We start from the raw sequence: 15,442 nt of genomic DNA, 5'->3' as shown, positions 1-15,442 counted from the left end.
TATTATTTTTAAAAAATATTAGAAAACTTTTTAATTCACATGGTGTATAAAAAAATTTCTTTGATGAACCACACCCTAAAAATTAGCGGCAATGCAACTGGCGACAGGGCTGATCGGCTATGATGGTTGTTATAAGATGATATTGGTAGAGTATGTTGATAGTAGTAGTTATTTGTTATGGTGGCCAGAAGCGAATGTGTCGTGTTGGCTAATGGTCATGGCTAGCAGTGAGCGTGGTTAGTTGGGTGGTTGTGCAATCGGATTAGTAGTAGAGGTGATTGATAATGGTAATTAGTGGTGGATATGGTTGATGGTGATAATTGGGGTGGAGGCTGGTAATGAAGACGATTGATAGTGGTGATTAGTGGTGTTGGTGTAGAGTGGTGGTTGATAGTAAGGGTATATTCTGGGCTGGGACTGCGCCTAAACGGACCAAACGAGCCGGGCCAAACAGGGCCGGGCTTAGGCGGGCCGGTCTTTGGCGGTCCCGGGCTTCACGGTCTCAACGGGTGGAACCGGCCCACGACAGTCCTAAGCCCACATGGTCCCGGGCTAAATGGGGGCGGGCCCACGGGCCTGACGGGCTTTTTCGTTCCGGGCTATTTTTTTTACTTTTTTTAATTAAAGGCAATTTCTTGTAAACTATATATGTATATACTAATATAAATTGCTTATACATGGCTATATAAATATATAATGCCTTATTTAGAGCTTATATGTATTATATATAGTATATATAGTTTGTATAGTATATATATATATATATATATATATATATATATATATATATATATATATATATATATATATATATAGTATATATAGTATGTTATGTATATATATTTTCTTATATAATTTCTTATAATATATATTATAGCTTATATAGATATTGTAAGTTAAATCTTCTAAAGAGTCAAATTTAAAGACAAAAAAATATTGCAAAGAGATATTCAAGGGAATGTCTTATAATTTTTATTATCACGACATTAACAAAAATGGCAATATCTTTCTTAGTCTTCCTCCCCCAATGGAATGAGCACAACAAGGTGCTAATACCACCATTAAAAGGAAAAAAAATTAAAGAAGATGTGCCAAAGTACAAGTTACACCATAATCTACATAGTATCTCTAACAAATTTCATAAATCCTTCAAGGTTCGGAGGAGGTTCCGTTGGTGGTGGTGGAAAAGAAGCTTGTTCATCACCGCTTCCGGGCGAAGCAACATCCTCCGCAAGTTCCGCTATCATTTCTTCATAAGCTTCGTCTATCTCCGGTTGTGATTCTGCAAGTCCAAAATTTCTTCTTTCCGAGCGGATCCAATCTCTGAATAGTACTGATTTTTCCAAGCTCTCCCTCATAGACGCTCTATGATCACCTATTTGAAGTCTTGCTTGACTGAAAGCGCTCTCTGATGCCACTGTTGAAGCTTGAGTACATAAAATATCCCGAGCCATCCTTGCAAGAACCGGAAAATATTTTTCTCTTGCCTTCCACCATTCCAAAAGATCAAAGGTGCCGTTTGGATTCTCCTTTTCAAGGCCCTGTGACAAATAAACTTGAAGTTTATTTAGATGTGAAGTATCATCAATATTATCACCTTGAGAACCCCTAAACTCCGTTCAAGAACTAAGTGCTTTTAGGCCCGCAGGTCTTTTAGACGATTGTGAACTAGACGAAGTAGGAGTTGAAACATTTGGCCTAGCATTATCTAAGGCTTGTTGATAAGCATTATAAATTGTTTGAGCATTTATTTTAATTGAGGCTTTTGCCTCTGCAAGTGTAGCAAATTCCTCTTTTGAAAGATCTAAAGCCTTATAAATATTTGAATACCAAAAGTGAGGACCTCCTAATTTCATTGTAGGATTTAACATGGCAGCAACACCATAAATAGGGGGGATAGGGAAAAAATATTTTTTAAACTTTTCTTTCATTATATTTATAGCAAGTTGATAAATTTTTCCACCCTCTAAAAATCAACAAACAAATCACATAGTGCTGCAATATAAACTAAACAGTTTGAAATAGTAGGATAATATTGCCCAGACAATTTTTGTAGCTTGATGAAATTGGTGTAAAAAATCTATAAGAATTTTTACATTATTCCAATCTTGATTTGTAAGGATTTCATCATCACCCTCACCACCAACACGAGCATTAAACGTTGCATTAATTGGGTTTCTATATTCATATGCAACTACTAAACTTTCGTACATATAATTTCATCTAGTCGGACAAGCTTTAGGAACCTTTCTTTCTCTAAGGCCAAATTCATCATATTTTTTAAAATACTCTCTAAGTCTACTTCTACGGTTTGAATAAAAAAGCCAATTAAGAGCCAATTTAACCTTTTCAATTACTAAGTTTAAAATTCTCATACCATCACCGACGATTAAATGGTAAATATGACAAACACATCTAACATAGAAACAATTACTAAATGCAAGATTTAGTGTTGTTGTAAGCAAGCCTATAGCATTAGTGTTACTAGAAGCATTATCCATAGAAATTGCCATTATTTTATCTCTAATGCAAAAATATCTACAAATATCTGTAACAGTGTTAGCAATAAACTTACCTGTGTGCCGTGAATTAATTATTCTATATGCAATAATGCGTTTTTGCATTATCCACTCCTCATCTATCCAATGACTTGTAACAGTTAGATAATCACAGTCATTATTACTTCTACCAATATCAGTAGTAATAGAAATCCGATTAGTTATATGAGTAAATAAATACCGCAAATATTGTTCATATTCATGTTTATATTTATAAATATCGCTCTTAACTGTTGCGCGAGGCCAACCTATATAAGTAGGATTAAAAACTTTTCTAATATAATGCACAAAATTAGGATTAGAAGGAAAAGTATAGGGTAAGCACATAACGGTAACCATCTTTGCTAATTCTTCACGATCTTTATTTGGATCGTAATATAAAATACCTCCGGTCACAGTGTTAATTCCTGGTTGAACTAGATTTGAACCTGTACTAGGGTTAACCGTAGTATCTACACTTGTCCCCTCTAGCTGCGCTTCATTTGAAAAACTTAGCTTTATCTCTAGGGTGTGTTTTTATGTGCCTAGTCAAACTACCCGTACCGCTACGGTCTCCAGTAAATTTATGCGCCAGCAAACTCCCACAAGTTTTGCACTTAGCCTTATTTTGTTCTCTTAATGAGTAAAAAAAATTCAAACAAGTGATGTTTCGGGGTGTTTAGAAGGTTGTCTATTAAAAGTAGGGGTTTCCACAGGTGGGTCGGGCGGGGCATCGGTTGGGTTATTAACAGGACTAGTAGGTGTATCATCTAAATCCGGTTGGGTTTCATCTATATCATCATTTTCAGCATCATTTTCAAAAATAGTTTCATTAGGATAAAGAGCATTCATAACTTCATCATTTAATTGTTGACCTGGTGCAACATCATGGCAAAATTCACTATCGGAAAATTGAAAACAAGGTTTATCACTATCAAGAATAATAGGTGCAGAAGGGCGGGTAACATGTCTGGGTCGGGGAGCCGGGGGAAGGGTAGTAGCTTGGCGACTAGATTCACCAATTTTAGATTTTCCCTTAACACCAAACATTTTTTTCAAAGAAAATGCCATATTAATTATAATTATGCAAACTAAAACAAACAAAAATATATTCTTAAAACTTAAGAGTTGGAACGAGTTTACCGAATTGACGAACAACTTCTTGAAAATTGAAAATCGTTGAGACTTGAATACTTCACTTCACCAACTTCACAATTTTTCACAAAATTGCAATAATAAAGTAAGCAATTATAGAAGAGAATTAGATATAGATTGAGAGAGATTGAGAGAGATTGATGAATTTGTGAGTAAAAATGAAAGAATGAGGGGGTATTTATAGTTGAGAATTGGAAAAAAGTGTAATTATATAAAGTTTGGGTTTAAATTAAAGTTTGGGGGCCAAATGGCTTTTTTTTAAAGTCCCAACGGCTCTTTTTTGATGGCCAGCGGCTAGATTTTAAAATTGACCGTTGGTCATTTTTTTTTTTTTTTTAAATATAGCCGTTGAAGCCTGTTAGGCCCGGTTGAACCGGCCTAGGCTCGCCTGCCGGTCCCGGGCTTAGCGGTCCCGGGCTCGTGGGCTAATTGTTCAAGACCGGCCCGCTACGGGCTTATAGTACCATTTGGGACCGGCCCACTGAGACCGACCCATTAGGCCCGTTTGGCCCGCGGTCCCGGGCCGATTTTGGGCTGGGCCCGGCCCACAGTGCAGCCTTAGTTGATAGTGAAGTTGGCTGGTGGTTCAATCACTACTAGAAATTCGGCAAAAATCGATCAAGAAAAACCAATCAACTTTGGTCAGTCAAAAAACCGGCAAAAAACCCGATCAAAGTTGGTCGGTTTTTCAAAATATTTTATTTTTTTAATTTTTTTTTACGAAACCGACTAACTTTGTCGGTTTCTTTGGCGCAAGAATGCCGGAAACTATTTTTGAGTCCCGCAAAATTTATTTTTCAAGTAACCGACCAATTTTGGTCGATTTTTCAATTAAAATAAATAAAAATTAATATTAAAAACCGACCAAAATCGGTTGGTTAATTCGGCCGGTCATTTTAAAAAACCGACCAACTTTGATCGGTAATTTTATATTTTTTAATAAAACTGACCAACTTTGGTCATTTATTTTCGTGTGAAAATACAATTAAAGAGTATAAAGAAGAAAAAAGACAATCTCAAAACAAAATGCACCAATGGTCTAATAGTAGAATAGTATCGTGCCATAGTACACATCCCGGTTCGATTCCCAGATGGTGAATCTTTGATTACATAATTAAAATTATCGACCAACTTTGGTCGATTTTTTTTTGCAATATTTTTTTTTTGAATTTAATTGACCGATCAACTTTGGTCGATTTTTGGCGGATTTTTAGTATGAATGATAAAGTTGACGATTGTGGTTGGAGGCTGGTGCTAGAGGAAGTTGAAAAAAAATAAAAGGTTGTGGAAGTCGGCTGATGATGGAGGTAGTTGGTGTTTATTGTTGTCTCGTGATTAAATAGACCAAATAATAAAAGAATATATTTACAGGAAAAGTTAAGGGAACGTCTTAATAACTTTAAAATTATGTATAAGATTTGAATAATTAAAAATTAGTAAGTGGTTATGAAACAAAAAAAAAACATAATTTTTTTGCATAATATTTGAATGATCCAAACTTACTAGAAACTAATAAGTGGTTGTCAAAGAAAAAGCCAAATACAGTTAATAAGCTAAGATTAGATAATTCACATTCAAATTTTTACAAGTGCAAACAAATAAAGTTTAAATGTTTTTTTTAAGTGCTTTTCTATAGCACAATATGGTCCCTTCATGACAATGAGTGGTCTATTTTCCTCAACCTCCATATTTTCTTGATTTAAGAAAATATAAGGAAAAAAAAAAGTGTAAAAGAAACTACAAAATAGATGAGCAAAAACATATGGTTTGAACTTTCTAGTACAATGCATATGGCCCATAGTCATCACTTTTTGATCCTCAAAATCGAGTTCCATGTGAGAAAGCATCACAAGATGGAACTTTAAACCATTTAACAACATATACAATACATACCCGCATAGTATGTGGAGCAGCGGATGAGACTGTTCTTCCCTTAATCAGACGTCTCGGGTTTGAACCCTTGATATGAAAAATTTCTTGATAGGGAGCGCTTTCCCCCAATTGGGACCTTACGTAGGACTCCAATGCGAGTACCGAACACCGAGTGAAAAATCAAAAAAAGACATAATATACAATACATAATGGAGAACTATTCATTTTTGAATAACGTCGTATCCACTATCAATAATTTTATTTAATAATAATATTTTATGATTTTTTTGTTCCTTATCTTCTCAGTTCTTATCCAATCAATGAGATCTACAATTCTTAAATATTCTAGTCTTCCTTTCTAAGATGTTCTAAAGATCTCATCCATATCCCAATTCTGAAAAAGTGTTGTTTGTCATTTAGTGATCTTTACTCCCACACACCAAGTATTTTTTTCCTATTCTAACAAAAGCACAACTCTCTATGAGAATATTGAAATTTTCTTTTCCTAACCTTTCCAATCACTTATGTCATAGCCTATAATTGACTGCTATAAAGATTTAATAAGCCAAAGCAGTAATGGGGGCTAACAATATGAAATTTTGGCCTGTGAGGAGAATTATAAAAAAAAATTACCAAATGATGTAGTGCAGTGGATGAGATTGTTCTTTCCTTAATCAGAGATCTCGGGTTCGAGCCCTGAATATGAAAAAATCCTTGATATGGAGCGCTTCCTTCCGAATGGAGTCCTACTCGGTACAATGCAGATACCGAACGCCAATTGAAAAATAAAAAATAAAATGAAATTATAAACTCTGGAGCAACAGGCAAGGTAGAAAAAAGTAGAGCATGTAGCATTTTCTTTCTCTTATATTTGTGATATTTTGACTACCTTGCGTACATTTCAATTATCCGGTCAATCAAGGTTTAGACAGATTTAAAAAAAAGTTGTTTAGCTATGTTTTTTTCTTATTAATTGGTTTATGATTTTCAATAATTTTATTAACCGCGCGCTATATTATACCTTTAAGTGTGAAAAAAATAAAGTGAGGTTTAAGAATGTTAAGAACAGGTGGTCAACCAATCAGAGAATATTCATGAACTTATAACTGATACCTTCCTTTGACTATTCTGAGGAGGAAAACCAACATACATAATCATATTATTCACACTAATTAATATAAAATATATGAAGATGAAAAATATGAGGGTTAGACATTAGCTTGTTGATTCATGTGGAAGATACTCCCTCCGTTCACTTTTACTTGGCACGTTCTGACTTTTCACGCTCGTTAAGAAATACCCCCTCCGGTCCAAAATAAGTGATTTTTTGGATGTTTTCACACAGATTAAGAAACTCACCTTTTAGCATTAATTAACAATAAAATTGACCATGTTAACCTTTACTATCTCACATAAACACTCCTAACACATATTCCAACACTATTTACTCCAAGGGCAATGTAGGAAAAAAATGATTAATTCATTCTTGAAATTTGAAAAAATCACTTATTTTAGACCCAAAAAAAAAAACCAAAAAATTACTTATTTTGGACGGGAGGGAATAATAATGAAGTACATAATTTATCATGATACTCATATTAATTAATTCATATTTTATTGGATTTGAAAAAATAATTTGAAATGAGTAATAAATACTATGAGTATAAAAAAAAATTGTCTTCTCTTGATATGCGTAAAGTGACAAGTAAAAATGAAAATCTATTTTTAATATAATTGTCAAGTAAAAGTGAACGAAGGGAGTACTAATTATTACAAAACGGATAGAGTAGTAATGAGCGAGAATGAGTTTCTAGAAAAATAAAAAAGGACATGTCTCTTTTAATTATTTATAAATAATCCAAAAGTATGTCTCTTTTAATTATTTATTTGAAGATACAGCCTAGATAATGGCATTTTCAATTCTTTGCCATAATCGTTGTATTTGTCTCTCTTCATTAAGTTAAAAGGGACATTAGGCACTATACCTTCATCCGAGTTAGGCGACAGCTCCAGCAGAACTAAGCTATTACACAATGATTGTGTTTACTTCTTCTTTTTCTATTTTACTTTCTGTTTTACGCCTCCAATATTTGGAATCCACTAATCCGATTAATTTAAATTAGTTATATGAAGAATTCATTATAAGGAAGATGATGCCATTTTTAGGAATCGTATTTGAGAAATTCAATTAAAAGTAAAAATAAAGAAAATACTAAACGAGGCAACGCAAGACTTCACCAGCCTTGCCTAACCTACAAAGTAGTGTGGGACTGACTACTAATCTCTCTCAAGTCTCAATTTCTATTTCTATTTTTGCACGAAAAGTAAACAGTTGCCATTTTCGAAAGCTTGAAGTGTGAACTTAATAATTTGTAATTACGGCATTTGACCATGTGCACTAATGTGCCCCTAAATTCGCCTCTGTTAACTATCTCGTGCTCAAATTTTCATTGGCTAATTAATGTCGGTCATTAAAATTTCAAAAAGCTTGATTTAGTCGTATTGGCACACCATTCAATACAATTATTTAATCTCTCTTTAACATTTTTTAGTTTAATAGTCTGTTTGGCCAAACTTCTAAAATCAGCTTATTTTGAGAAGTGCTTTTCTTTAAAAAAAGTGCTTTTGGTGAGAAGTAGTTTGTATTTGGCTAATTAATTTGAAAAATACTTTTGAGCAGTAATTAGTGTTTGACCAAGTTTTTGAAAACTGCTTCTAAGTGTATTTTTCTCAAAAGTGCTTCTCAGAAAAGTGCTTTTGGAAAGAAGCTATTTTTTTCTGCTTCTCAAAAACTGTTTCTGCCTCTCCTCAAAAGCACTTTTTTTCCTTCCAAAAGCTTGGCCAAACACGTCAATTTTTTGCCAAAAGTGCTTTTGGCAAAAAAAAACACTTTTGGCCCAAAAAAAAGCTTGGCCAAACAGGCTATGAATCTGGAAATAAAAAAAGACGTGCCTAGCTCCAACGACCAGAAAGCTTTAAAAAACGCGCCAGCCTTCTCTTTTACTCTCTCCGTTCCACAATAAGTGACTAATTTATTTTTTTATTTTGATCCAAAATAAGTGTCCATTTATATAATAAAAAAAATTCAATTTGTTTTTCCAAAATTACCCTTACGTACGTATCCCTAAAAAGTCATTTACTCCTCACATTTGAGAAGAGAAGTGCTACTATAACTATGGTGCAATATTTATTGAAGGGTAGTTTAGTCACACTATCTATTTTCGTCTAGAATTTAGTATTTCCTTAATGAGTGTGCCTAAAGCAAATTGGTCACCTATTATGGATCGGAGGGAGTACTTGATCAAAGATTGAAGCAAACTTGTAATACCCTATTTATGCTCATGAAATACCACTTCTTTTATGCGTAGTAATACTTAAATATTGATGTAATTATGCAAAATGAAATTTACACGTTAGCAACGTAAAAATAAAGACCAAAAAAGGGTCAGCGATGGGAAGTTCTAAAATAAACAAGGATATGTTTAAATTTACTTGCATCAACTATATATATATACATATATATATATATATATATNTATATATATATATATATATATATATATATATATATATATATATATATATATATATCATACTATTTTATATTAATTATAATTTAAATTCTAAATAAATAAATGAATATAGACATCCAATGTAAATAAATTATTTTCTCGTTACCAATTCCATAAATGGTCACTTTTCAAGCAGTTGTGGAGTTAAAAAATGCTTAAAAATATAGGATCTACCAATGATTTGACAAGAGAGCCAGGCTAGCTACAATGCAATAGTAATTCTTATCCTTGAGCAATTTTCGATGTCATTTATGGTTATATGATTATATCATCTATATATAGGGGTGAATAGCAAATAAGTAGCTACTTCATCTATTTCTACTTAGAACAGTTGACATTATTAGCATGGGCGAAGCTAGAACAACGGGGTAACGGATTCAACCGAAACCAATAGCTTTAGTACAAACCGTACATTTGTCATAAGAATCCATTGAATTCGTCTTGACTTCGCCTCTGATTATTAGATTTAACCCTAGTAAGAGATGAATTTAAAAGAATAGCTGTCAAAGCCAACCAACACGACACCCACCCCTTTTAATTTTTGTAAGTAAAAGAAAAGAGAAGAAAAAGTAAAGTGAAAGCAACCGTCTTTGCTTGCCCATAAACTGACATACTTTAGCATTTACACATATTCTGTGTCCCAATTTGGAAATATTTTGGAACAAGTCATATTCCTTTGTTAGATCTACCTTTTAAATGTAAATTTATAATGTCAAAGCTTAAGAGAGTACCGATCTGGAGCAATAAATGAGATAAAACAACTTTCTCCTACTCCATGCAGCAATGCCCCCATTTTCACGTATCAAAAAACTGAGTTAAGATAAAATAAAGTGATGTTTCAGTTTTCAACTTCTTAATGATACACCTAGTAGTTACTCCTTCCTGTTCACAATAAGTGTTCAATTTGCTTTTAGCACGGCCATTAAGAAAATACTAAATTCTATACAAAAATGCCTATTATGACTAAACTATTCCTAATTAAACATTTAATGTGAGGAGTAAGAAAATTTTTTAGGGATATGTACATATGGGATATTTTGTAAAAACAAATTGAATTCTTTCTTGATTACATAACCGGACATTTATTTTGAACCAAAATGAAAAAGCAAATTGAACACTTATTCTGATCCGGAGGGAGTAATATTTTCCCGAGCATATGTATCATGTAACTGCTAGTAAAACTATGTTCGAAACCAGACAATCAAAGAAGTAAAGAAATGTTAGTTCAATAAAATAAAAGATAAAATAATTTTCGAGCCCACAAGGTACTTATATGTCCTTAAGAAATTTAATCCTCTCGCTGTTGCCCAAGGTTATGGATTACTTCCTCCCAGTATAGAACGGAACAACTATTATGTAATACTGGCGATTGAAATTACAGAATTTCAACGAACTCAACAAACAGAGCAAATCACATTTCATACTTATATGTTTGTTTTGAAAAAAATAATAATGCAACAATGTAAAGAAGAGATGAGAAGTTATCATATTAATCTGTGTATAAAATGAGGTCAAGCGTCTAAATTTATAAACAATAAAATGGTGAGATAAAGAGGTGCAATCGAAAATGTACCTCTTCCATTTCCCCTTCACACCTTCTAGAAGAAAAAAAAACCAACAGGAACTCCACCAAAAACCGATAAAAATATCACCTAATAGAGCAGTAATTTTTATTTCTTCTGAAATTTAAACTATGATCTCTTAGGGGTCGTTTGGTTGGAAAAAAGTTATCTCAAAATTAATTATTTTGGGATTAATTATTCTGGAATTAATTATTCAGTCTTTCCACGTGGATAAAAAATACTATTATCCCGGGATTAATTCTAGTATAATTTTTTCCCAATCAAATATATGGACAAACTCTTATTAAATTTATTCTCAAAATTAATTATTCCTTATCCCTCGTACCAAACCAACTCTTAGGATATTTATAAGATTTTGAGAGCTGAGTGCGAAAGTTGTTTAAAGTAAATAGAATATAGGCTTTAGCACCAAACTTGTTTCCTTTCTTTTGTCTTTACATTTATTTGGACAGAAGCCATGGCTTCTTTTCCAGAGCTTTCTCTTATTAATCAGTCAGTAAAAGATTTAAAGAGTTTCTGAACTCCTCAGACATTAGCTGTGAGCCCCCCCTCCAACCCCTTTCTGCCCATAAACTTTTGTCTCTTTCCCATATTTACTGCATTAATATTTTTACTATATATATACATATATCTGTTTAAGGGAAACCATACAAAGAAAACAGAGAGAGAAAAAAAAGAAAAAGAAATGAAGATTCAATGTGAAATTTGTGATAAAGAAGAGGCATCAATTTATTGTTCAGCAGATGAAGCTACTCTTTGTCAACGTTGTGATTATCAAGTTCACCATGCTAACAAGCTTGCTAGCAAACATCTTCGTTTTTCTTTAATTCATCCTTCTTTCAAAGACTCTCCTCGTTGTGACATCTGTCAGGTATAAAATAATACACTCCTCCCGGTCTACTTAAATTGATTTTTGGTTGTTTTAACATTTATTAAGAAATTCATATTTTAATATTAATTAATAATAAAAATGACTGTATTAACTCTTTACTCCAAGGGCAAACTTTGGAAAAGAGAAGTTTCTGAAAAATCAAATATTGTGGACCATAAAGAAAAAGGCCAAAAATCAATTAAAATCGACTAGAGGGAGTACTAATCTCCACTAACAAAAAATAGGGGTCGTTTGGTTACCAGGATTAAAATTATAATTTCGAAATAAAATTTGAGATTGTATTTATCTTACGTTTGGTTATGAGTATTAGTTAATACTGAAACAAATTTTATACTAAGATGGTGGTATAACTATCTCATATTAAATTTGGGATTATAATCCTGGAATTCTTAATTAATTCCTGAATATTCCCGCTTTGCAACCAAACGTAAAATTTCTTGCACTTTCATCGCATAGAAGCTAAATTCTTTTCTTACGAGTTATAGTGCCCGTTTGAATTGGCTTATTTTAAGGCTAAAATTTCACGGTATAGCCAGTTTTGGACTGGTCAATTAAAAATAGCCAGCGTTTAACAAGTCAATGAAAAATAGCCACCGTTTTGCTGCAATAGAGACCGGTCCAGCATAATATACTGGAGTTACGTGCACTTGTGTATGAACTTCAGCATATTATGCTGGACCGGTATACTTTGCTGGCTCCAGTATAATATACTGGAGACTGAAGCACTGGTGCTCCAAACTCCAGTATATTATACTGGACCATTATACTTGCTGGAACTCCAGTATATTATGCTGGAGTTCTAGTGTATTTATGATGGAACTCCATCATATTATGCTGGAGTTCAAGTATACTTATGCTGGAACTCCAACATAATGTACTGGAGTAGTTTCCGGATTTTGAACAGTGCTTTCGCTCAGATTTATCTTTACATAAAAAGTGGCTAAATTTCGATTACTTTTGAAATTGGGCTCTTTTTGAACGACCAGTTGTAAATCTGGCTATTTTTAAAAATATCCCTATTTTAAGTGCTTTTAAGCCAAAATCGCTTTTAAGCCATTTTGTAGTATTTGGATAAGTAAAAAAGTGCTTTTAAACACTCATTTTAAGCTAAAATGACAAAAATAAGCCTAAAGGTAGAATTTCTAACTTATGGCTTATATTTAAAAGTCACTCAAAATAAGCGCATCCAAACGGGATAGTATATGCAATGACATTGCAAACCTTTGTTACACAAAACTAACTAGTAACTTTCCCATTTTCTAGGTTATAAATCACATTTTTATGAATATGATGACCTAATATAGTCAAAAAAGAAAATTTACACGTTAAGTGTATATAAGTTAAAGTCTTTACTAAAGAATTTAACTTCTATATATTAACGTGTAAAGAATTCTCAATTTAATATATTTTAAACTGTTATAACAGGTAATTTGTTTTTTTTTTTTTTTACAAGTTCCACTTTCTATAGATAATTATCTGTAGTTATCTTTTATGTGACCTCATAGAGTAATTTTTTATTTTTTGAGTAAAATTATTTTTCTCATTAATGTATTGGTAATTTGATGATCAGGAGAGACGAGCATTACTCTTTTGTAAAGAAGACAGAGCAATCCTTTGCAAAGAATGTGACTTGCATATACACAAAGCAAATGAACATACCAAGAAACACAACAGGTTTCTTTTAACTGGAGTGCAGCTCTCTTCTGCTGTTGCTTCTTACAACCAAACTTCATCATCTTCATCCCCTACTGGATCTGCTGCAAGTAATGCTGAAAATTACATATCGTGTACTAGTAGTTCTGGGATATTGAAGGGTAATTCAACTGTAGAATCAACGCCTAATTTTCAAGAGGGTTCAGTTTCAACTAGTAGTATATCGGAGTATTTGATTGAAACTCTTCCTGGTTGGCATGTTGAAGATTTTCTTGAATATCCCTGTTCTTCTCACTATGGTAAGTATTTTTTGACAATTACACATTCAGTTCTTTTACGGTTTAACTTATATCCGCTGACAATAATAACAAAGGCACCTTTGCAAAAATAATTCTAATATATGTGTTTAAATTCACTTCAAAACAGCTTGAAAGTATTACAAACAAAATAGCCTTAGGACCAACATAGTCCTAGACTCTAACCAGAGGCGGATCAGGATTTAAACTATATTATATTGGTTCAGCCGTTAAGGTTTTCATTAATTTAAATTTATGTGTTCATATTTACTACTATTTATTATATTTTTAGTGAATTTTTACACTTAAATTTATGCTCCGCATAAAAAGTTATGGGTTCAGTTCAACCTGGTGTCAAAAGGCTAGATCCGCCTCCCACTCTAACTCACTTACTTGCAAACTTGCAACAATATGTAGACACAACTTACGTAGAATGTTGCATGCGCCACTGACAGAGAATATAAATAAATTTTGACACATCAGTATGATTTAACCTATTATATAAGGTAACTTGTTTTATTTTTCAAGTTACTAATTTCATTTATTTTGAATAATTACCTTTAATTATCTTTTATATGACCTAATAATTTGCAAAAATTTCTGTTGTATTAGTGTATTGAAGTTAAATAAGTTTTCTTATATATATGTTCAGAACTGCAACTAATGATGCTGTTTGATTACAGAGTTTTGATCAGAAACGGCCTGCTGTTTAGTTTATTTCCACTACAAGAAGTGGAGGTACCTCAACATCAAATTCAGCCTCTAGAATACAATGTGTTGAAAGCAAGCAGGAACACAAATGGAATTCCTGTTCCTCAGATCAACCCTCCATTCTGCCAAGCAACTAAGGGTGACTTGATAATACTAAAGGGCATAAATCTTTGGAGAAATAAGAAAAACAGAGCTATACAAGCCATCAGACCTTTCTTTTGGTTGCTAATTTTGATCTTTCACTTGGTTTTTGGACATGTTATAAGCGCAAGCTCCACTGTTTTTGCAAGTCAAATCACTTGGACTTGTTAGAATCTGTCAATCAGACTTGGAATGGGTTTTCAAACCAGATCTGGTGTAATCTTTTTTCTTTTTGAGGAGCCAATCTTTTTGTAATGCTAGTGGGATGGTCTTGTGCCTGTTACCTGCTATGATTATTGAATATGGAGATCTTATTTATTTCTCATATTTATGGCCAAATCAATTAGTTAAGGGAGATTGATGCAAAGTTTATTGGCTTTCCTTTTGATTCTGAAATAAGCTCAGCAGCAGCGTCCTCATAATCTTGCAGGACGACCTTTTATATTCAGGGCTCAACTGCTAAGATAAAAACGGACTGTCGATGAAATCAATGGCAGTTCAATCATCTAATGTAAGCAATAGCATCATATGACTAAAAAGGCTTTAACTCTTCTGAGAAATTTTTCTTTAACTACTATGGTTTTAAACCTTACCAATCCATTTAGAGTGAATTAATAACAGGGAATACAGGGTTGGCCAATGCATGCTGGAGTAAAAGAATGAAAACTCACTTGAGAAATGAATTTAATGACGGCAACGGGATGTTTGGCTACAGTTGGAAAATAACCTCGGTATTTAAGTCGTCATTAATAGCCGAGCGATTGGTTGAAATAACATTCATATTACTTATGCTTTAAATCAAGATATAACTTGTCCCCAAGCCAAACTCCTAAACTTATCCAATACAATTTAAGTATATTGTAACCTAACAAAAACTCGTCCAATCAGTTCAGACCAATCCCGATTAAATATCTCCAAAGATAATTTCTATCTAAAGTAATCCCACATATCACATGGCACTAAGGGAGGATATGAACCAGACTAGCTGGTGAGCCAGATTATGCTTATCTAATACATGCTGAAGACAGGC

The 15,442-nt window shown here is 33.0% G+C and overlaps 1 protein-coding gene across 1 annotated transcript; it reads left to right on the top strand.

The window, feature by feature from the left end:
• Positions 1 to 11,131: 11,131 nt before the first annotated feature.
• LOC109217265 (B-box zinc finger protein 20) lies at positions 11,132 to 14,737 on the top strand. Its single transcript, XM_019381497.1, has 3 exons — positions 11,132 to 11,590; positions 13,182 to 13,563; positions 14,244 to 14,737. Exons 1-3 carry the CDS (start codon positions 11,405 to 11,407, stop codon positions 14,249 to 14,251), a joined length of 576 nt encoding a protein of 191 aa, XP_019237042.1. The 5' UTR covers positions 11,132 to 11,404; the 3' UTR covers positions 14,252 to 14,737.
• The last annotated feature ends 705 nt before the right edge of the window (positions 14,738 to 15,442 follow it).

The sequence above is a fragment of the Nicotiana attenuata genome, unplaced genomic scaffold (assembly GCF_001879085.1).
Source record: "Nicotiana attenuata strain UT unplaced genomic scaffold, NIATTr2, whole genome shotgun sequence".
Classification (NCBI taxonomy): Eukaryota; Viridiplantae; Streptophyta; class Magnoliopsida; order Solanales; family Solanaceae; genus Nicotiana; species Nicotiana attenuata.
The sequence above is the reverse complement of the archived record's forward strand: the minus strand, read 5'-3'. Positions and strand labels throughout refer to the sequence as shown.

What these genes read in the sequence shown, in the direction of transcription:
- LOC109217265 (XM_019381497.1), top strand. Translation starts at nt 11,405, where the DNA reads ATGAAGATTCAATGTGAAATTTGTGATAAAGAAGAGGCATCAATTTAT. An exon ending in CTCGTTGTGACATCTGTCAG is followed by an intron (nt 11,591 to 13,181) that starts GTATAAAATAAT and finishes TTTGATGATCAG; the next exon opens with GAGAGACGAGCATTACTCTT.